The 18041-nt window shown below is 37.9% G+C and overlaps 1 protein-coding gene across 2 annotated transcripts in view; it reads right to left on the minus strand.

The window, feature by feature from the left end:
• The window catches only part of POLR3B (RNA polymerase III subunit B), a 101125-nt gene that overhangs the window by 26053 nt on the left and 57031 nt on the right, over window positions 1-18041 (minus strand). For both annotated transcript variants that reach the window (XM_079774442.1, XM_079774443.1), the window contains exons 20-23: window positions 10708-10917; window positions 7909-8067; window positions 5788-5905; window positions 4181-4323 (exon numbers count right to left, since the gene is read on the minus strand). In XM_079774442.1, coding sequence (XP_079630568.1) covers window positions 4181-4323; window positions 5788-5905; window positions 7909-8067; window positions 10708-10917 — 630 coding nt within the window. The remainder of the gene's footprint in view (window positions 1-4180; window positions 4324-5787; window positions 5906-7908; window positions 8068-10707; window positions 10918-18041) is intronic.

Here is an 18041-nt window from a genome sequence, read left to right on the forward strand (position 1 = left end):
TTTATCAGCTCATGTCATGACAACCACAAATAATATAAATACCGTGAACTACATTTTTCATTTCATTCACATTTTACTTGCCAACATCCAACTTTTAGGTCTTATCCAGAGCCTCTCTGGCCCCCACACTAAGGGCTGGGTTGTTGTGTGGCTCCTTGGAGACATTGCCAGCTGTGCCCACTGCACGTGAATGCAGCTCACTGTCACTGTTTCGTTTCTGGTTCCAACTATCACAGCTTAGCCAGATGAACAGGAGAATGGTCAAACTTGAGGGCTCAAAAATTTATTTCCTTTTATATCTGCTCAAATTCTTAACAGATTTTGAATTTTAACTAACACTACTAAAACTTGACCAGAGTGTATGCATATATGTATAACCCATGGACACAGACAATAGGGTGCTGAAGACCTGGGGTGGGATTTGGTGGCAGGCTAGAAGGGGTGAATGGGGGAGGAGGGCATATGTAATACTTTCAACAATAAAGATTAAAAATAAATAAAAATAAAACCTGACCAGAAGACCAATTAAAAAAGGGAGTGGGATAATGTTTTACAATGAGTTGATTTTAGAAGGGATACCTGAAAATACAGCTCTATGTTAGGAGTATGTCTTTATATGAGTTTGGCAGGCATTTCTGGAACAAGGTATCTGGGGAATAGGATTTACTCTGGATTGGTGGCTGAGAAGTGCTATGTAAAGTTGTTTATCCAGGAAGAATAGGAATTTTAAGAAGATGACCACTTAAGGAGGAAAGAGAAAAGATATATTAAGAAATATTAGTATTCAGTAAGACTCAGGAAAAGGCTATATCTTACCCAAGGGGAAATCTCAGGGAAAATGGCAATCCAGGGGACAGAATGGTAATGGGATATCGCCTGGCAGGAGCTATTATTTGCAAATATCATCTCCTATTCGGTTGGTTGCCTTTATGTTTTGTTGGCGGTTTCTTTTGCTGTGCAGCTTTTCAGCTTGGTAAGTCCCATTCATTTATTTTTGCCTTTACTTTCCTTGTCTTTGGGGGTACTATGAAGAAAATCTTCTGGGGGGAAATATGGTCCAAAAAACTATTGATTGTGTGGACAATTCTTGAGAAACTGCTAATGGTATAGAAGAATGGCAATAGAAATAAGAAAAATTAAGCAAATAAAAATATGAAATTAACTTCAGAAAAAAAGTAAAGTTATAAAACAAAGGAAACACATCCAACAACTGTTTGGCTTGGAAGTGAAGAATATTTATGTAGTAATAGTAATGGAATCTAAATAATTAAATAACCCCAAATTATAATAAATCTGTGCAGGAAGTAGAGGAAGAGTATGGAAGAGAGGTAACAAAGTGGTAGGTCCTGCTTTCTATCATATAATAGGATATCAATATCTAAAGTGGATGAATGAATATATAGCTGTCTAAGGAATTCACTACAAGCTGTGAAGATAAAAATGAGAAGAAATTGCTTCTGGGAAGCAGAACTGGAAAAAAGGCAAAGACTGATGTTTTTTAGTACAACCCCCCCTTTTCTGTACTATTTGACCTTTTTAAACCATGTGCATTTATTATTTAATAAAAAATTATACTTAAAGGAAATGAAAATTATGTTCAGTTACGGGTTCTATGTCATTCCTTATATTACTCTGTTAAAAGGTTACAGGATCTATTTTTTGTTTGCTGTTTTTTTTCTCAATCTTTTCAATAAATCTGATGAAGCTGTAAAAGAAGGAAATATCAAGGGAATCTAGACTATCAGAAGGTTTTTTACCCTTGGATTAAAAACAATAGGAAAAGGAAAACTAGCAAGATAAACTCCTCACTACAAGTGAAAGATCACCTAAACCCAGGAGGACGTCTTTCGGTTTCACACAGAGCTGTACAAGTCAAAGCCCCTGGAGATTGAACAGATCTCTAAAAGCTGAAGTTTTAGGTCATTGCAAGTGGGAAACCACTTCTGTCAATGAACATTATCCGTATCATATTAATAGTTTGAAAAATGCTATAGCACAAAGATTTACTGACATTTTATGTAGAGGTCTGTATTTATAGGAACTTACTAACCAAGTATGTTTTTCATTTCCAAAAGTACTGCTTTGTCCATATTACCCATACACAAAGTCACATATAATAAATCAAAACCTATGTAAAACCAAACCATTAAGAGTAGAGAATCTGTCCCTTTCTATTTCCTCTACCTTCAATTCATTCATATATTCAACCATTATCAACTATCTATTACATAACTATGACAAAAGAGGCTCTGTCAGACTTTATGAGAATGAAGACATAGTCCTTGTCTTCAGGAAGTTTAGTGGAGCTAGAACACGGTGGATAATCACTGAAATGTATGCCAGCCTTCAGGTATGCACAATTCTCTGATGGAATAAAGCACAGGATTTGGGATATGTGAAGTTTGTAAATGATTCAGAATAGATATTCTCTTATGGTGTACACTGTTGTAAAGCTTCCAGTGCTGACATTTTATAAGAATATCAAGCTTTGCTCTTGTCCAAATAATAGATCAAGTAAAACTGAGCCTGTAAACAAGGTTATGATGACCCCAGAATGACTTAGGGGTGCATCTCAGAAATTGTCAAGACCAAGAGAGAAGAAGAAACAGAGAATTTCATTGTCACTGGTAAGCAGCAGAAAAAACTAGAATCTCAAGATATTTAAAAAAAAACCTCAAAAGGTATTAAGAGTTAGCATCTTAAAAAATTGTACAAAGCAAGGTGTCAAATTTATACTTATAATGGAACAACTCTTATAAAAAACTGATAGGGTAAAATAATTCTGCATCTGTCAACTGAACTAAAATGCTTTTGATGAAATAGTATCTTAGTCTGAAAAACTTACATTGATGGAATGACAACTAAGGCTGGATTGATTTGACCAAAATAAATTGTAATATTGGATATACTTGGTTGGCAAATAAACAGTTAAAATCAGTAAGAATATTATAATATTACCAATTTTAAAAAAAGATATCACACTAGCAATTTATAAGCAAAAGTGAGGGTAAGATTCAAGGTTGAAGAGTAGAATGAGTAACAGCCATTGTTAATGATCTTGCTATCCTTTCTTTACCATTAAATACGTATGTGTCAGGCACAATGCTCACTGCTTAATAATCAGAATAGTAGTTCAAGAGGATGGATTCTGGAGCCAGTCTGCCAGGGTTCAAAAACCAGTTCTGCCAACAAACTGGGGACTTTGGGCAAGCTGCTAATCTTTCTGTGCCTCTGTTTCCTCATCTATAAAGTGAGGATAATAACAGTACCTGCCGCCTAGTGCTGTGTGAGAAGTGAGTGCTGGAAACATAGTCACGCACACAGTACTACAAAAGTGTTAGCTGCTGCTAATGTTGAGATTAGAAAGCAGTAGACAAAGCCAAAATTCAAACCCCAGGACAAACTTTTCCTCTCTTAAACAATATATACATTGTCTAAAAGAGACCATAGTAATAGTGAGTTCATTAATAGTGACACAATGCTTTGGTTTTCAAAGATAAAAGAACAAAACCACAAATGGATGAAAACCCAACAGTAACCATCAATGAAAAGAGTGAGGCCTGCCCGTAGGATCAGATGGAGAAACACCATCCAGGAGGGGGAACGCTGTGCAGTGGACAAAGCACTGCACTGGAGTTGGGAGACCTGGGTTCTTACACCAGCTCAGCAACCGACTAATCGGGTGCCCCTGACTGGCCACTTAACATGAGGGTCTCAACTGCCTTATCTGTTACATAAAGGGGCAGATAACTCTAAGGTATCTTCTAGTGCTGACACCCTATGATATTATGACCCAACAGAACACATAGTAGTTTAAATATGTACCTTTTATAAAAAAATAGGTATTACTATTCGTTTTTTGAACAGCTACCTGTACTTTAATAGGTACGTCATCTAAATGTATTTATAGTTATAACTTTGGTCCAAGAAGTTGCAGGAGAATGAATGAAATAGCACAGAGAAGCAATTCTACAGTATATTTTAAAATGCCTTTAAAATATAAACAGATTAATTTAAGAAATAAAACAAGAATAATTTTGATGACAATGTAATAATTTTTCAAACATACTAAATTTTTTAATAGGGGAAAGATATCAAACATCTCTTACATATGTGGTTAATAAATATTTTAGTATATTCAGTTTTATAATATATAAAGCTGAGAAATGAAGCAATTTACCTTTTTGCCCATGACGACTGCTGAATTTGTCTCCAATTTCTGGACGCCTTGTCTGTCTCAGAAGCATTTTGATTAGAAAAGCATCTTCGGCATTTGAAGATATCATCACTTTTTCAATATATGAATCCGTTGCTCCTTTGTAGCTAGTGTTAAGAGGAAATCAACAAAACAGAGTTCCAAACTGCCAAACCTATCACCCCCAGACCACAGGTTTTATTTAATAACTACCCCAGAATATTTTGACATTCCCATTTTGGGCTCTGAAAAGTTACTTTCCTTTTTAATATTAACTCAATTACAATTTCCCATTTCTAGTCTTAGTTTAAAATGGCTAACATTTACTAAGCATTTATTATGAGGAAGACATAATGCAACTTAATCTTCACAACACATATTATTTACATATTGTTATTCCCTTATTATAGATTATAGACAAGGAAAACTGATGCTTAGAGTGCCCCAGACATATGAAGTGGACTTGGGATTTGAGCTGATGCCTGTCAGACTTGACTCCAAGTTCTTAACCACTTTTACTGACTGAGCTTTCCCATGAACTTTTTCACATACTTTGCCTCTTTTCTCACCTGTTTTTCATACAATAAACATTATTAAGAGTCTGCTCTGTCAGACCCTTTTAGACTCTGAACATACGAAGATTAAGTAGACATGGCTACTGCCCAAAGGAACTCACAATACAACAAAGGATGAGAAAAAGGCAAATACAGTGAAGATGCCAGGAAAGACGTAAGGGAGACAACAGTCAATCCTGTTAGGGGTTGGATATGACAGTAGTGATGGGGAGGGGCAGGCTGTCAAGGACTGCTTCATGAGGAGGTGACCCTGAAGCTGAGACTTCACCAGTGGAAGGGCGTTCAGGTAGGGGGAGCAGTGGGAGCAAGTGCTGCAGGCCTGAAGTAGGATATGTTATGGAGAGTAAGAGACAATTCACTAGAAATATGGGGCCCAGTGTGCAAAGGGGTAAGGCCAGAGAAGTATGTTGAGGATCACAGTCCTTTTCGTATTATTTTGTTTGGCCTTTATCCAGCAGGCAACATTGTCATTGGGAGTTGTACTCAATCTACTCAAGTTTTATTCTATTTATCCAAGAGAATCCCATGACCCGATAAGTAACTTAGAAAAAGAAATCACTCCGGTAGTACCACAGAGAGAGCCTAAGAGATGGGGAGAGGTGCAGGGCTGGAGCAGATGTGCAGTTACGGTTAACTAGGAGTCTGCAGGAGAGGAGGACCAGAACTCAGACGGCAAACGCCGTCATCCAGAGGATAGGGCAACTAAGGAGACAGAACCTATACATTTTGCTGAACCTACAGGCTTTAGGCTCTGTGTGGCAGGTAAAGGAAGAGTCAGGTTTGTGTTGCAGGTGACTGGCTGGATGGTGGTGCCACTCATCAAGAGAGGGACCCCGGAGGAGCCTGTTTGGGGTGGAGAGGATGGTTTTGGTCTGGATATGGGACCCTGTAAAGCTGTGCAAGTATGGAGCTGAAACCAGGCAGGCGCTATCTGGAAGTCATCAGCAAAAGGAGAGTGAGTGGAGCACTATGAGGGTGAATCTTTCTGTGTTTTTCCAAGGAACAATCAATACATACGTGATGGGCACATCTTTGTACTGTGGTTGCTGCGGCACATTGCTTCCTTCCAAGGGGATCTGAGTTACTGTGGGCATGGATTTATTTACGAGCACTTGTTTGTTTTCTACTTTCTCACCTAAGAAACAAGGGTTAGACAAATCATTACCATCTATGTGATATGCAAAGATTATTGGGGCATAAAACAGTGTGATTAGACTTGGTCCATGAAGTCTAGACATGGAAAAAAAATGAGTTCATATAGTGGGAACCAAGTTCATCAGGGCTCGCTTGTAATTCTGTGAGCCCAATTAAAAACAAATCACAGATTCAGATTGCAGTGTACTTAAAATTAAGCAACTGATTTAGGGGACCACATTAACAAGAGAAATGTAGCAATTTTATATCTTAGGTTGTCAGAACAGATTTGGACCATTTGTTTTTATTAATAGTTATTTCAACCAGTAATAAGTTACTGCCAACTTAACTTGGGCAAAGGAAATAAAAAGATTTCTTTGATTTTCCTGCTGTTGTCACCTTTGCTTTGCATCTTTTCATGGTAAGCTCCAAAATCAACTCCTATAGTACTGGCACAGCACTTATTTCCCAGCCACATGACCTGGGTGAAGAGTGAGAGAAATTCTCCAAGGAGCAAAGGCAGCAAGGAGGGGAAGCCATGCACCATGTGGCTCGGGGCACCACAGCGGATGCAATACTCACCACCCATGCACCATCGTGGCAAGGTTATGCAGATTTCCCTCCTAAGAACCTCCTCCACCCAGCCCTTCTCTCCACATCACCACACCTCCTGTCGTCTGGTCCTCTGTGAGAGCTCTCAGTTGGTCCTCCTCTATTTTGGCTCCCCTTCTACTCTTTTCTCCACGTGGTAGTCAGGATGATCATTTCATAATGAAAATACTAACATGGCTACAATGCTTTGCATCTGGCCCCTGCACGCCCCCCTCATTTCCCCCTCTCTCTAAGACTCATGTTCACCATGCTTCCCTATACTCTCTTTGTTATTGCTACACTGGCCTTCTTTCAGATCCTTTAACTATCAAGCTACAGGACACTTGCACAAGCCCTTCCCACTGCTTAGAATACACTCTCCCCTCTTCATTGGTTGACTCCACTTATCCTTGATTTCAGCTCACTTCAGAAGGAAGGCTACCCCAATATTCCTAAGTCAAATACTCTTGCTGTAAAATGGCTTCATAGCTCCTTATATCTTTCCTTAATCTGGTTGTAATTTGACATATGTTTATATGTGCTTCTCTGATCAATGTGTTTCCCACACTAGTCCATAAGACTCAGGGCAGGGGCTGTAGGTTGCATCAACAAAATTCATTATCCTATATAATAAAAGCCTAATATGCTAAGTGTCTGGTTGTCTGGTCATCCGTTCAACCAATCAAAGTGTAATATGCTAATGATATGCTAAGGCTGCTCAACTGTTCCCTATGATGTGCACTGATCAGCAGGGGGCAGATGCTCAATGCAGAAGCTGCCCCCTGGGGGTCAGTGTGCTCCCACAGGGGGAGTGCTGCTCAGCCAAAAGCCAGGTTCAAGTGAGAGCAGTGGCTGTGGCGGGAGCCTCTTCCGCCTCCACAGCAGCGCTAAGGATGTCCGACTGATGGCTTAGGGCCGCTCCCCTGCCATCAGTCAGACATCCCTCAAGGGCTCCTGGACTGTGTCAGTGTGCCCCCAAGCCCCCTCAAGTACACGAATTTTGTGCACCAGGCCTCTAGTAAGCTTATAATTACAATAGAGTCACACTTTTTAGAGGCATTAGATTCTAAAGTCAGTCTGTAAGCTAAGTGCACAAATAATGATATATTCAGGTAGATGCTGGAACATGACCTTCTTATTTTAAATATTTCCTTAAAGTGGCTTTTCTATGATTCAAAATTATAACTAGGAAAGTAGAACTAGAATAGATTACTGCTATGTAAAATCATATGCATAAAAAGATAGAAATGAAATTCACCAAATAATGAACATACTAGTACTGGCTGAGTTAGGACAGTGGTTTCATAGGTTGATTTTTTTTCTATCCCATTTATTTACCAAGTATTTTGATATATTATTAAATAACTTTCATAATTTCAAAAAGCACACATTAAATTTTTTTAAGGCTTTTACCTGGAGAACAAATACCATCTGCATCTAAAATCTCATGTCTCCAGATGGGTTTCCTTGTGGCAGCATCCAACATCGGCCCCATCACTTTATCAAAAGTCTGATTGGTATATCGTTTCAATGTACACTTAGCATTTTTATATACAAGGCAACGCCCAAAACCTAAAGTGAAACCAAAATGGGTATCAGAACCACCAGTAATATAAAACTGAGAAAACACAGATTTGTGTTATTCAACGACCCACACCATTCCTATTCTACTCCCCTTCTCCCTTACAAAAAACAAAACTGTTCTACATTTGGATAATCTGGGACTGGCCAAACCAAATAACAATCTACTAATCTGAAGAACTAGCTCAGGATTTCTCTTCCTACCTACTGTCCATATAAACACTGGAATCCCTACAATAATTTTCAGAATGGACTATACATATTTTACCAGAGAGATTCTTTTAGAGCACAGAGCCACAGAATGTGAGAAATGGAAAGGACCTTAGAGATCACCTGGCATAACCCCTCTATCTATCAGGTGCTACAAGTGAAGTCCAAAGAAATTAAATGGTCATGGTCACCAAGCAAGTTGGTGGCAGAATTGAGACAGACCAAGTCTACTGATCATCCAGGGTTTCTCCTACAAATCATTTTGATGCATAACTTTGCTATCTTTCTCTGGAAAGATTTTCTTTTTCTGATATTAGCATGTAGAGGAAGTCCCAAAGAAGCACATACAAAATTAGTTTTTCTTCGAAGAGCACAGAAAATGAAAAGAAGCAATCAAATGACTTTAATGGCAGAAATAGTTCACCTCTATCCTGAAGATTAGTTTACTTTGATTATATTTTTAGATCACATTTATTTAGTGGGTGAAGGAAAAGGCCTGAGACTAACAAACAATCTAAACATTAATAAAAATAAGCAAAATGAACAGAACACCTTTATATGGGACAAAAAACTCAACCACTGAATCGTACAAAAAGATTCATCAGCTATAGCGTTGCCCAAAACAGCTGTCATTCCTTCAACACTAAATATATTTTCCCAAGGCTTTCTGACTGATTTGTTTTTTCTCCCACCCTGCTTTGGTCAAGCAGATTTTCTTTTCTTTAAAAAAAAAAAAAATGTTTTTAATTGATTGTTTTGTGTGTAATCCTCACCCAAGGACATGTTTTCATTGATTTTAGAGAGGAAGGGAGAGAGAGAGAAACGTCCATTGGTTACCTCCTGTATGCACCCCAATTAGGGATCAAACCCACCATCTAGGTATATGCCCTGGTGGGGACTTGAACCCCCAATCTTTTGTTGTACGGGATGAGGCTCCAACCAACTGAACCACCTGGCCAGGGCTGTCCCCCCCGCCAATCACCTCCATACAGTTATTTTAAACTGGATTTTCTCTCTAATCTCTTCAGGACATACTGAGCCAAGCCAAGAGTTTACTTAAATAGGAAAATGTCTCAGGGTTAAATGCTAGGTATTGCTGATGAAATACATGCATGGCTCTAAAATCCTTCATTTAAAATTCTCCAGCAAAAGCAGAACACTTTCAAGAAATCTAAGAATGTGAATTTAGAAAATCAATCAGGGAAAAGTAGATTTCTAAATAAACTATCTGTGCTCTAATGTAATTTTTAAATATGAAGGTGACTGTTTAACGAAGACATTTGTGTATCTTTGAAAAAGGTCTTAGTCATTATGGCTCCTAGTTAATTGTGTATGGTCATAATACACTCTGCTCCAAGAGACAGCTACTCTGGAAACATTACATGATCTTCAGATTTTGTACAATGGCCATTAACTGCAACATGCTGGAGTGCAGTGTGAATCTGAACTGCATGAAATCAAGAAGTGTTTTCTTCTAAGGGTAAATGGACATTTTATTTACAGGTGGTAGCTTCAAAGCTAGTGGACAGTAAACTCTAATCGTTAAATTGTGCTGTGGAGTTTCTGACAGATATCACAAAGTCTTCAGATTTCCACATAAACGTTACCAGTTAATCAGAAAAGAAAACATCCAGTTTTAAAGCATGGCTGTTGTCATTTGGAGGAAAAAAAAGAGGCATAAATTAAGTGCAGCCAACATTAATGCCAAAGACACATGTCTAGGAGTACTATTATGGCTGCCTAGCAACTACAAAGAGGGAAGGGAAGGCAGAGTGGGTATGCCAGAGAGCAGAAAAAGAAATACAGATTATGAAGAGACAAGTCAGACTTCAGATCAGGTGATGGCTAACAAACCATTAAGTGGTGACCTGCAAAATAAATTATCAAGAAACTGAGAAAGAAAATAGTAAAAACTGTAAGTCAGGGTTGAAATATGTGTATTTTTAAACTTTCATCATTTTGCCAACAAGAAGGTCTAACATTATGGGGTTGAGATATACAATAAATAAAATAGCCTTTTACTAGGTACCTACAAATATTGCTACCACCCTACCAAACAGGTTTATTGTTGAATATATATCTAGATATATTTAAAAAAAGTATTTCATTTATTATAATTTCTGCTGGAAAACTAACAAATTCTTACATCTTTTCTGTTGAGGAATTGCCTCAAGTCACCAATAAAGTAAAATAAGAAAGAAAAAAGATTATTGAATAATACATTTAACAAACTACCTCTATATAATGTTCATTAAAAAAAAATCAACACAATGTAACTGCCTCTTGTTTGTATATTATAAAATTATAATCACTTAAAACTGACATTAGCATTTTGACACCAAGTGATTTTTACACTGATCATCCCTATATCTAATTCTGTACCAAGCACTTTTGGTGTCAGAGCTTTGAAAATTCACTTACCTCTGTCCAGGGAGGCCTTGTTTAAAACAAGAGCATCTTCAATATCATAGCCACTATAACTCATCACAGCAACTGTCGCATTCTGTCCAGCTGGCAGCTTCTCAAATTCTATCAACTCAATGGTTTTTGTTTTAACCATAGGTTTTTGTGGGTATGCTAGCAGATACATGAGAGTATCAATTCTGTTCCGCTGGTTATATCCAATGGTACCTTCATTGACATTGAAAAAAACAAAATGCAATATTCTATTATGTCAAACAATTAGGCAGCAATGAATACAGTGATAAACACATTAATTTCACTAATTGCAATGAAGAAAATCTTCAGGTCAAACGTTTCAAAAGCAATACCCTCATAGTGGCTAACAACTTTTAAAAACATTTTTTTCTCATCAATATTAAAATTCCCCCCAAAAAAGAAGAAAAACCACACTCTGGTATACTAATCTAAATGATTTCAGGCTTTGGATTTATAGTTAATCCCAGTTGAGGAATTTTAGTCTCCATTGGTTAATATAGTAAGTAAGTCAACAATTCTGTATTGGGTTCTACTATACTCCAGGCACATGTCCAGTTGCTGGGGGAAGGTAACTGGAGAACGACACCCTGGGCTGAGGCAAGGAGTTATACAGGGGGACAAACATACAAAGAGACCAACAATTATAAAAGTTTTAAATGAAAAAGAAAGTAGGGGAAACAGAATAGAGAAGAGGAAAGTGAAAGCAGAGGAGAAGAGGCTTATCCATTTGCTTAACCATTCATTATTAAGCAGTTAAACACCTACTCTGCCCAGCAGTGGAGATAAAAAGGACATGCCCTTCCCTTAAGGAATCTAAGGCCCCTGAACCAGGGATGGGCTCTTCCCTCATGAGCAATCAGCCTGTCCATCTGATTGGACCTTGAAGAGGTATTACTGTCAACTAAAAATGAAATTAAATCCGAGTGTTACCCGCCTCTCCCTTTTCCCTCTAGGGGTTTATTAGGGTTCACGGACCTGCCTGGAAAATAAAAAGCTTTCACTCTCAGGGGCTTGCTCCTACTCAGAGACCTTAGAACTGGGAAACTCATGTTTACCCTACTGCTGAGCTTGAGTGTGGGCCCCTGAGCCTCTTTAACTTCTCTGGAGTCTCTCTTCTTTTCCCCCTTGAGTAGCTAAGAAGTCTCTCTCTTGCATGTGCTTCCACAGTGATACATCCACAACACCCACATACCCCAAGCTGCCTATGTGCCATTTAATGCAGTTAAGCTCTAAGGCAAGCCAAAACTAAAACTCACTACTTCCTTTACCTTTTTCTCTGTACTCATGTCATTAAATCAATGGTGATTTCAATTCAGGGATGAAAATAACCTATTCAGATGTGATGAAAGAAATTCTGAAATCTGTAGAGTACTAAAGAAACAAGCACCTAGTACATTGCTGGGTTCACTATAGATGCTAAACAAATGTCAAGAAAATGAAATTGAAGAACTGCATTATATTCTTTACTACAGTATATATTTGTGCTTAAATCTCTAGAAAATTTATCAAAATTCAGCTGAAAAACAATAGCTAAACTGAAAACCTCATGAACTTTTTGTCCAATTTACACTATACATTGCCAATTAATTTGTTATTTTAGTGTCAACTAATAAAAGGGACAGGATACCTGGTAATAGATCGCTTACTGTTTTAGGAATAAAATCACTGCTGCTCGGACCATGGTGAAGTTCACTGGCAGTAAGTTTGTCCTTTTACATGAAATCATTTAAAATTTATGTTGAGATTTCAGTTCCAATTGTATACTTTAGCCACTGTCCCACCAGGCTGCCAAACGTGTCTTCTGAAGCCCGAGACAAGCATTATTATGCAGCAGGGGAGCATAATGGCTGCACCTCTAAACAATGATGAAAGAGACTGGATCCAGTTGTAAATTTTATCAGGCCCAGAACATAATTCTTGAACATTACAACTGACCACTGAATGGATGCACAGCAACACAGTTTAGCAAATGTTTGGTGCTTATGATCGCATCAGAAATTTTTCTTTAAAGGCTTTTAAAAGAAATTGAAGGAATATACAAGTAAATCCATTTTTAGCAGCATTGACAGTGGTATGCAGGTTAAAACATGATTTATCAAAATGAAACACTTCAAAATGCCACCATACCCCATATAATTATTATAAAAATTACAACGGACTAGCTAGCTACTTTGCCAATAATAAGCTTTTTGAGGAAAATGCCATACAGAAATTAAATTATAAGACTAGTCTGGGTGAAGCACATGTTCAAATTAGAATGTCTCTATTAACATCAGCATTTTGACACCAAGTGATTTTTACACCGATCATCCCTATATCTAATTCTGTACCAAGCACTATTAATGTTTTCAGCTTCCTTAAAAAGAACATTATATATATATACTAGAGTCCCGGTGCACTTGGTGGGGGGGGGGGGGGGGGGCGGAGAGCCCCTCAGCCTGCCCTGTGCCCACTCGGAGCCCTTGGGGGATGTCCAACTGATGGCTTAGGGGGATGTCCTAAGCCAGCAGTTGGACATCCTTAGCACTGCTGCGAAGGCAGGAGAGGCTCCCGCCACCACTGCTGCGCTCGCCAGCTGTGAGCCTAGCTCAGGGCTTCTGGCTGAGCGGCACTCCCCCTGTGGGAGCACAATGACCACCAGGGGGCAGCTCCTGCATTGAGCGTCTGCTCCCTGGTGGTCAGTGTGTATGATAGCAACTGGTCATTCCACTGTTCAGCTGATTTGCATATTAGCCTTTTATTATATAGGATATTAACAATAAGAATATCTATATTATTCTTTTACAGCCCATTTTGCCACAACTGTAGGTCACCAATGATGTCAATTTTGTACTATCAGGGCATAATTTTTCTTACAAAGTCATATTTTCTTGATCATAACTTTCTTAAAAAGTCACAAGTTGGCACAGCAAGGTATCCAAATGTATTTTAAAATAGTGAAGAAGTTTATATTTAAGGTGGGATGAAAACGGTTAGTAAGAATGCACTTAGCAAAGAAAATGTATACTGAAAAAAAATGAAGTTTCATGCATTTAATTATTTTTCTGTCTTCCTTTGCCCAATTTCCCTTCATTTAATCAACATTATTGAATACAATAAACTTCAATTGATGAGTTCTGACAGATATATACATCTGTGAAACCACCACCACAATCAAGATCTAGAACATTTCCAACTATCCCAAAGGCCTGCCTCTGTCCCTGGCCCCAGCAACCACTAATCTGATTTTATCATATGGATTAGTTTGCATTTTCTAGAACATTACATCAATGGAAAATCACAATATGTATATTCTTCTGCTGCTTCTTTCAATTAGCATAATGATTCTGAGATTCACCCATGTGGTTGTGTGTATCACAGATCATTGCTTTTTATTGCTGAGTACTACTCCATTGTATGAATATACATTTTGTTTATCCATTCACCTACTGGTGGATTTGGGTTGCTTCCACTCTTGGGATATTGTGAATAAAGCTGCTCTGAACCTTCATGCACATGTCTCTGTGTGTTCATTTCTCTTGAGTAAATACACAGGAGTGGAATTTCTCGGTGGTTTGGTAAGGGTGGGGTTAACTTGAATAAACTGCATAAGAATTTTCCAAACTGATTTTTTACATTCTCACCAGCAGTATATGAGCATTTTGGTTGCTCCACATCCTAACCAACACAGTATGTCAGTCTTTTTACTTTAGTCATTCTAATGAGTATGTAGTGGTATCTCAGTTTTAATTTACATTTACTTGATGACTAATAATATTGAGTATTTTTTCATGGACTTATTGATCATTCCTATTACTCTTTGTGAAATGTATGGTTTTTATTTTTCCTATCTTTTAATTGAGTTGTCCTATTAGAAAGGGGTTCTTTCTACATACTGGATACAAATCCTTTATCAGATAGATGTACTGCAAATAACTTGCTCCCATTATGTGGAAAGGTCTCTTTCATATTCTTACATTGTCTTTCAAAGAGCAAAAGCTTAATTTTGAGAAAGTCCAAGTATTCACTTTTTTTTTATAGTTTGTGCTTTTCATATTCTATCTAACAAATATTAAGTTATTCAAGATTATGAAGGTTTTTGCTCATTTCCTTCTGTAAGTTTTATGGTTTTAGCTCTTACTTTTAGGGCTTGATTCATTTTGTGTTAATTTTTGTATGGTATGAGGTAGGAGATGATACTCATTTTATTCTACATAGATATACAGAGACACTTTATTTTGTTGAAAAGATTTTCCTTTCCCCTGAATTACACTGACACATTCATCAAAAAATAATTGCCCAAAACTATGTGGTCTATTGCTAGATTCTTAATTCTGTTCCACTGATCTACATATTTACCCTCATGTCAATATCATACTGTCTCCATTACTGTGGCTTTAGAGTAAGTCTTAAAATCAGTTTGTATAAGCCTTCCAACTTAGTTTGTTTCAAAGATTCTTTTAAAAACATCACCTAATTTCTTAACCATATTAATGTGCTCAAAGATTCATTCATTCATTGTGGAAACATTACTTCCTATGCTGCACCTACTTAAGCTGGCACTGTGCTGCAGTAATAAAGAACACACAGTCCCTGTCCTCAAGGAGCTCAGAATCTACAGTCTAACAAGAAAGGCACCTGGATCATGATCCACAGGGAATAGGAAAAAGTGAGGGAAGAAATTAGCTTCAGTTGAGAAGAATTTTAGTAAGTTTTATAGATGGCACTGCACAGATGTAATCTTTTAAAAATTCAGTTGCCTTGTCAGAAACAAAAAAAGCATGCATTTTATCTGACAGCATTACTATTATGAATAGAAGAAGAAATTCACATGTATCATTTGGGTATTCAATAAGTGGCAACATTCATCATGACTAATATTAATAATAGTAGTAATAAAAGTATATATCCCCTCAGCCTGCAATATCACCCATTCTATCTCCAACTCTGACCTATATACTGCACTTTAATTTCACCTCCATAAGTACGCATTAACACACTAGTTGCAAGAAATATTATATTAGCTTACATCTAAATTAGTTAATAACAACTTTAATTTTTTTTGAACCAATAGCAGAATTCTAAAACAAGAATTGCAAAGGACAAATTGAGCAAGACATCTTTTCATTTTTGTACCCCTAAATGGGTAAAGAATTCATTTTAAAATTTCAAACAGAAAGTGGGGGAGGAAATGTAAAATAAAACAAAATTTTATGAGGATCTTTGAACATTTTGTTTTTAATATCTCCAGATATCCCATCCTGTTAAGTGGGAAATCCAAGAGAGGAGACTATCTGCTTAGGAATGGAATCTATTGAAAACAACAACAAAACTAGAAGCTGCATTAGGTCCTGAGTTAAAAAAGAAAAAAAAGTGCCAGCAATCTGAAACTGAAGGGGAGGGGGTGGTGAGAAGAAGCCAAGACTAGGGGAGGTATGTGATGCATATTTATTAACAGAGCTGATAATGACTGAAAGATCCTTTTAAACAGGAGAAGTTGTCCCATTAGAGGACTGCCAACTAATAAAACAGGCAGATAAGAAAGCGTGAGTCATGTGAACTTGGCGTCTGGTGCCAGGGAGAGTACATACAATGCAGCTCCAACACACAGTCTTTACTTGTAGCAGTGAGTGACCTGGAGACCTCGCCACGTCCACACGCGTCTCCTTGATTCTTGCTCTGAACCATGTCACAACAAACAGAGCCGTAGCCATGGAAAGGAGGTGTTGCTCAATAGCACAGTAAGATGCGGTATGGAAACTTTATTAGAACCTTAAATGTAAGAAACACCCTCTGCTGGTGTTTCATGTTGGATTAAAGTCAGCTCTCTCTCATGTATAAGGTAAGGCTTTCAGTCTCTGTGGTTTGTGCTAGTTTTGGTCTCCTTCGTAGTGACAGAAAATGACTTTCACTCATTTCTTTACTCTGTTCAATGGGAGGAGTTTGTAGTGAAAGGCAGACAGCAAATTTTCCAGAGTGGCTAGAATATTCAGTGAATTAATTCTGGGCTACTGTCCTCCACCTTCCACATGGACTAATGGATGAACAGCATATAGTCTTCAGTGCATATTGAAAATGGGAAAGTGCGCCTTTGACTTATCAGCTGTCAAGACTGCATAGAATTAAAATGACTCAGAGAAACCCAACTCAAAGTGCTGGGTCTGCTTTAGAGAGCCAGGTCTCTGCTGCGGGTTTTCGCCCTCTGTCAGCCTTTCCCCTTTTGTGATTTGTTCATATAGACCTCGCTCAAGACTTCTGCAGCCGTTTCAGTGTCCAAAGAGAAATGTGGCCACATTATGTGCCAACTTTAAACATACTTTTATCTCTCTGCTTTTCTTTCCAGTCAGGTGTTTTATAATAACAAACAGTAACAAAGGCTTTTTTTTTATTACTTAAGATATTCAGCGGCTTTTGTCTTCCTAGCGTCAGCAGTAACGTCAGAGGATTGTATCCAAGGAGCTAAATGTGCAGGACCCAGGGTCAGAGCAGCTGAATACACCAACCTCAGAAAACACAGACAATGAATTGCAAATGACACTCAAAACAAAACGAGAAAAAAAACCTTCACACAGAAAACTACAAAAGAACTCTACAGACACTGAATTGGCTTTCTGTACACACTGATCCTGCTTAACTGTGTGTGGTAACTAACCGAATGTTTCAGATACTCATGGCCACAAAATAAAGGCTTGGGGGGGGGGGGGGGGAGGGAGTGGAGAGAGAAGTTACAAAAATAAAAATATTATTTCTTTCCTTCAAGTCTCTTATTTTAAAAACACACACATACCATTCAATAAGTGGAGATAGATGCAGCCCTTTCTATTTCAATCTTCAAACAAACACACTAAAGAAACACACTAAAGAGTGGCATTAGCGATGAAGTGATTAGTCTTCCGTTAATTCTGCTGAAGGTTCTACACAAAAGGTGTATTGTTTCAGCTGGGATTCACATCATGAAACAAAATGGTTTGGTAAACCCAATGGAAGTGATAGCCCTTTCATGACACACAGGGTTCAGTACTGTATATTTCAACTTGTTAGCAAGTCAGAGGCACAAGCGGGAAATCAGCCTATGCTGCAGCTGAGGATGAATGGGAAAGGCTAAATTGATGAGCCGCTGTTTAGATTTTCCCACTGGGAATTATTCTGAACTGTCGAGGCATTACATCATTCAGGTAAATGGTAGCAGGACAACATGCTTCTTATTTCTTCAACCAAAGGGCAATATAAAAACTTGAAAAGAAATACAGTCTCTTTATCCATAATGAGAAATAAAATTCCTTAATAGTCAAATTATAGTCAATTGCAGCTGATTCTTAGTAACTGAGAGCTAACTG

Source organism: Cnephaeus nilssonii, assembly GCF_951640355.1.
Source record: "Cnephaeus nilssonii genome assembly, chromosome: 6".
NCBI lineage: Eukaryota > Metazoa > Chordata > Mammalia > Chiroptera > Vespertilionidae > Cnephaeus > Cnephaeus nilssonii.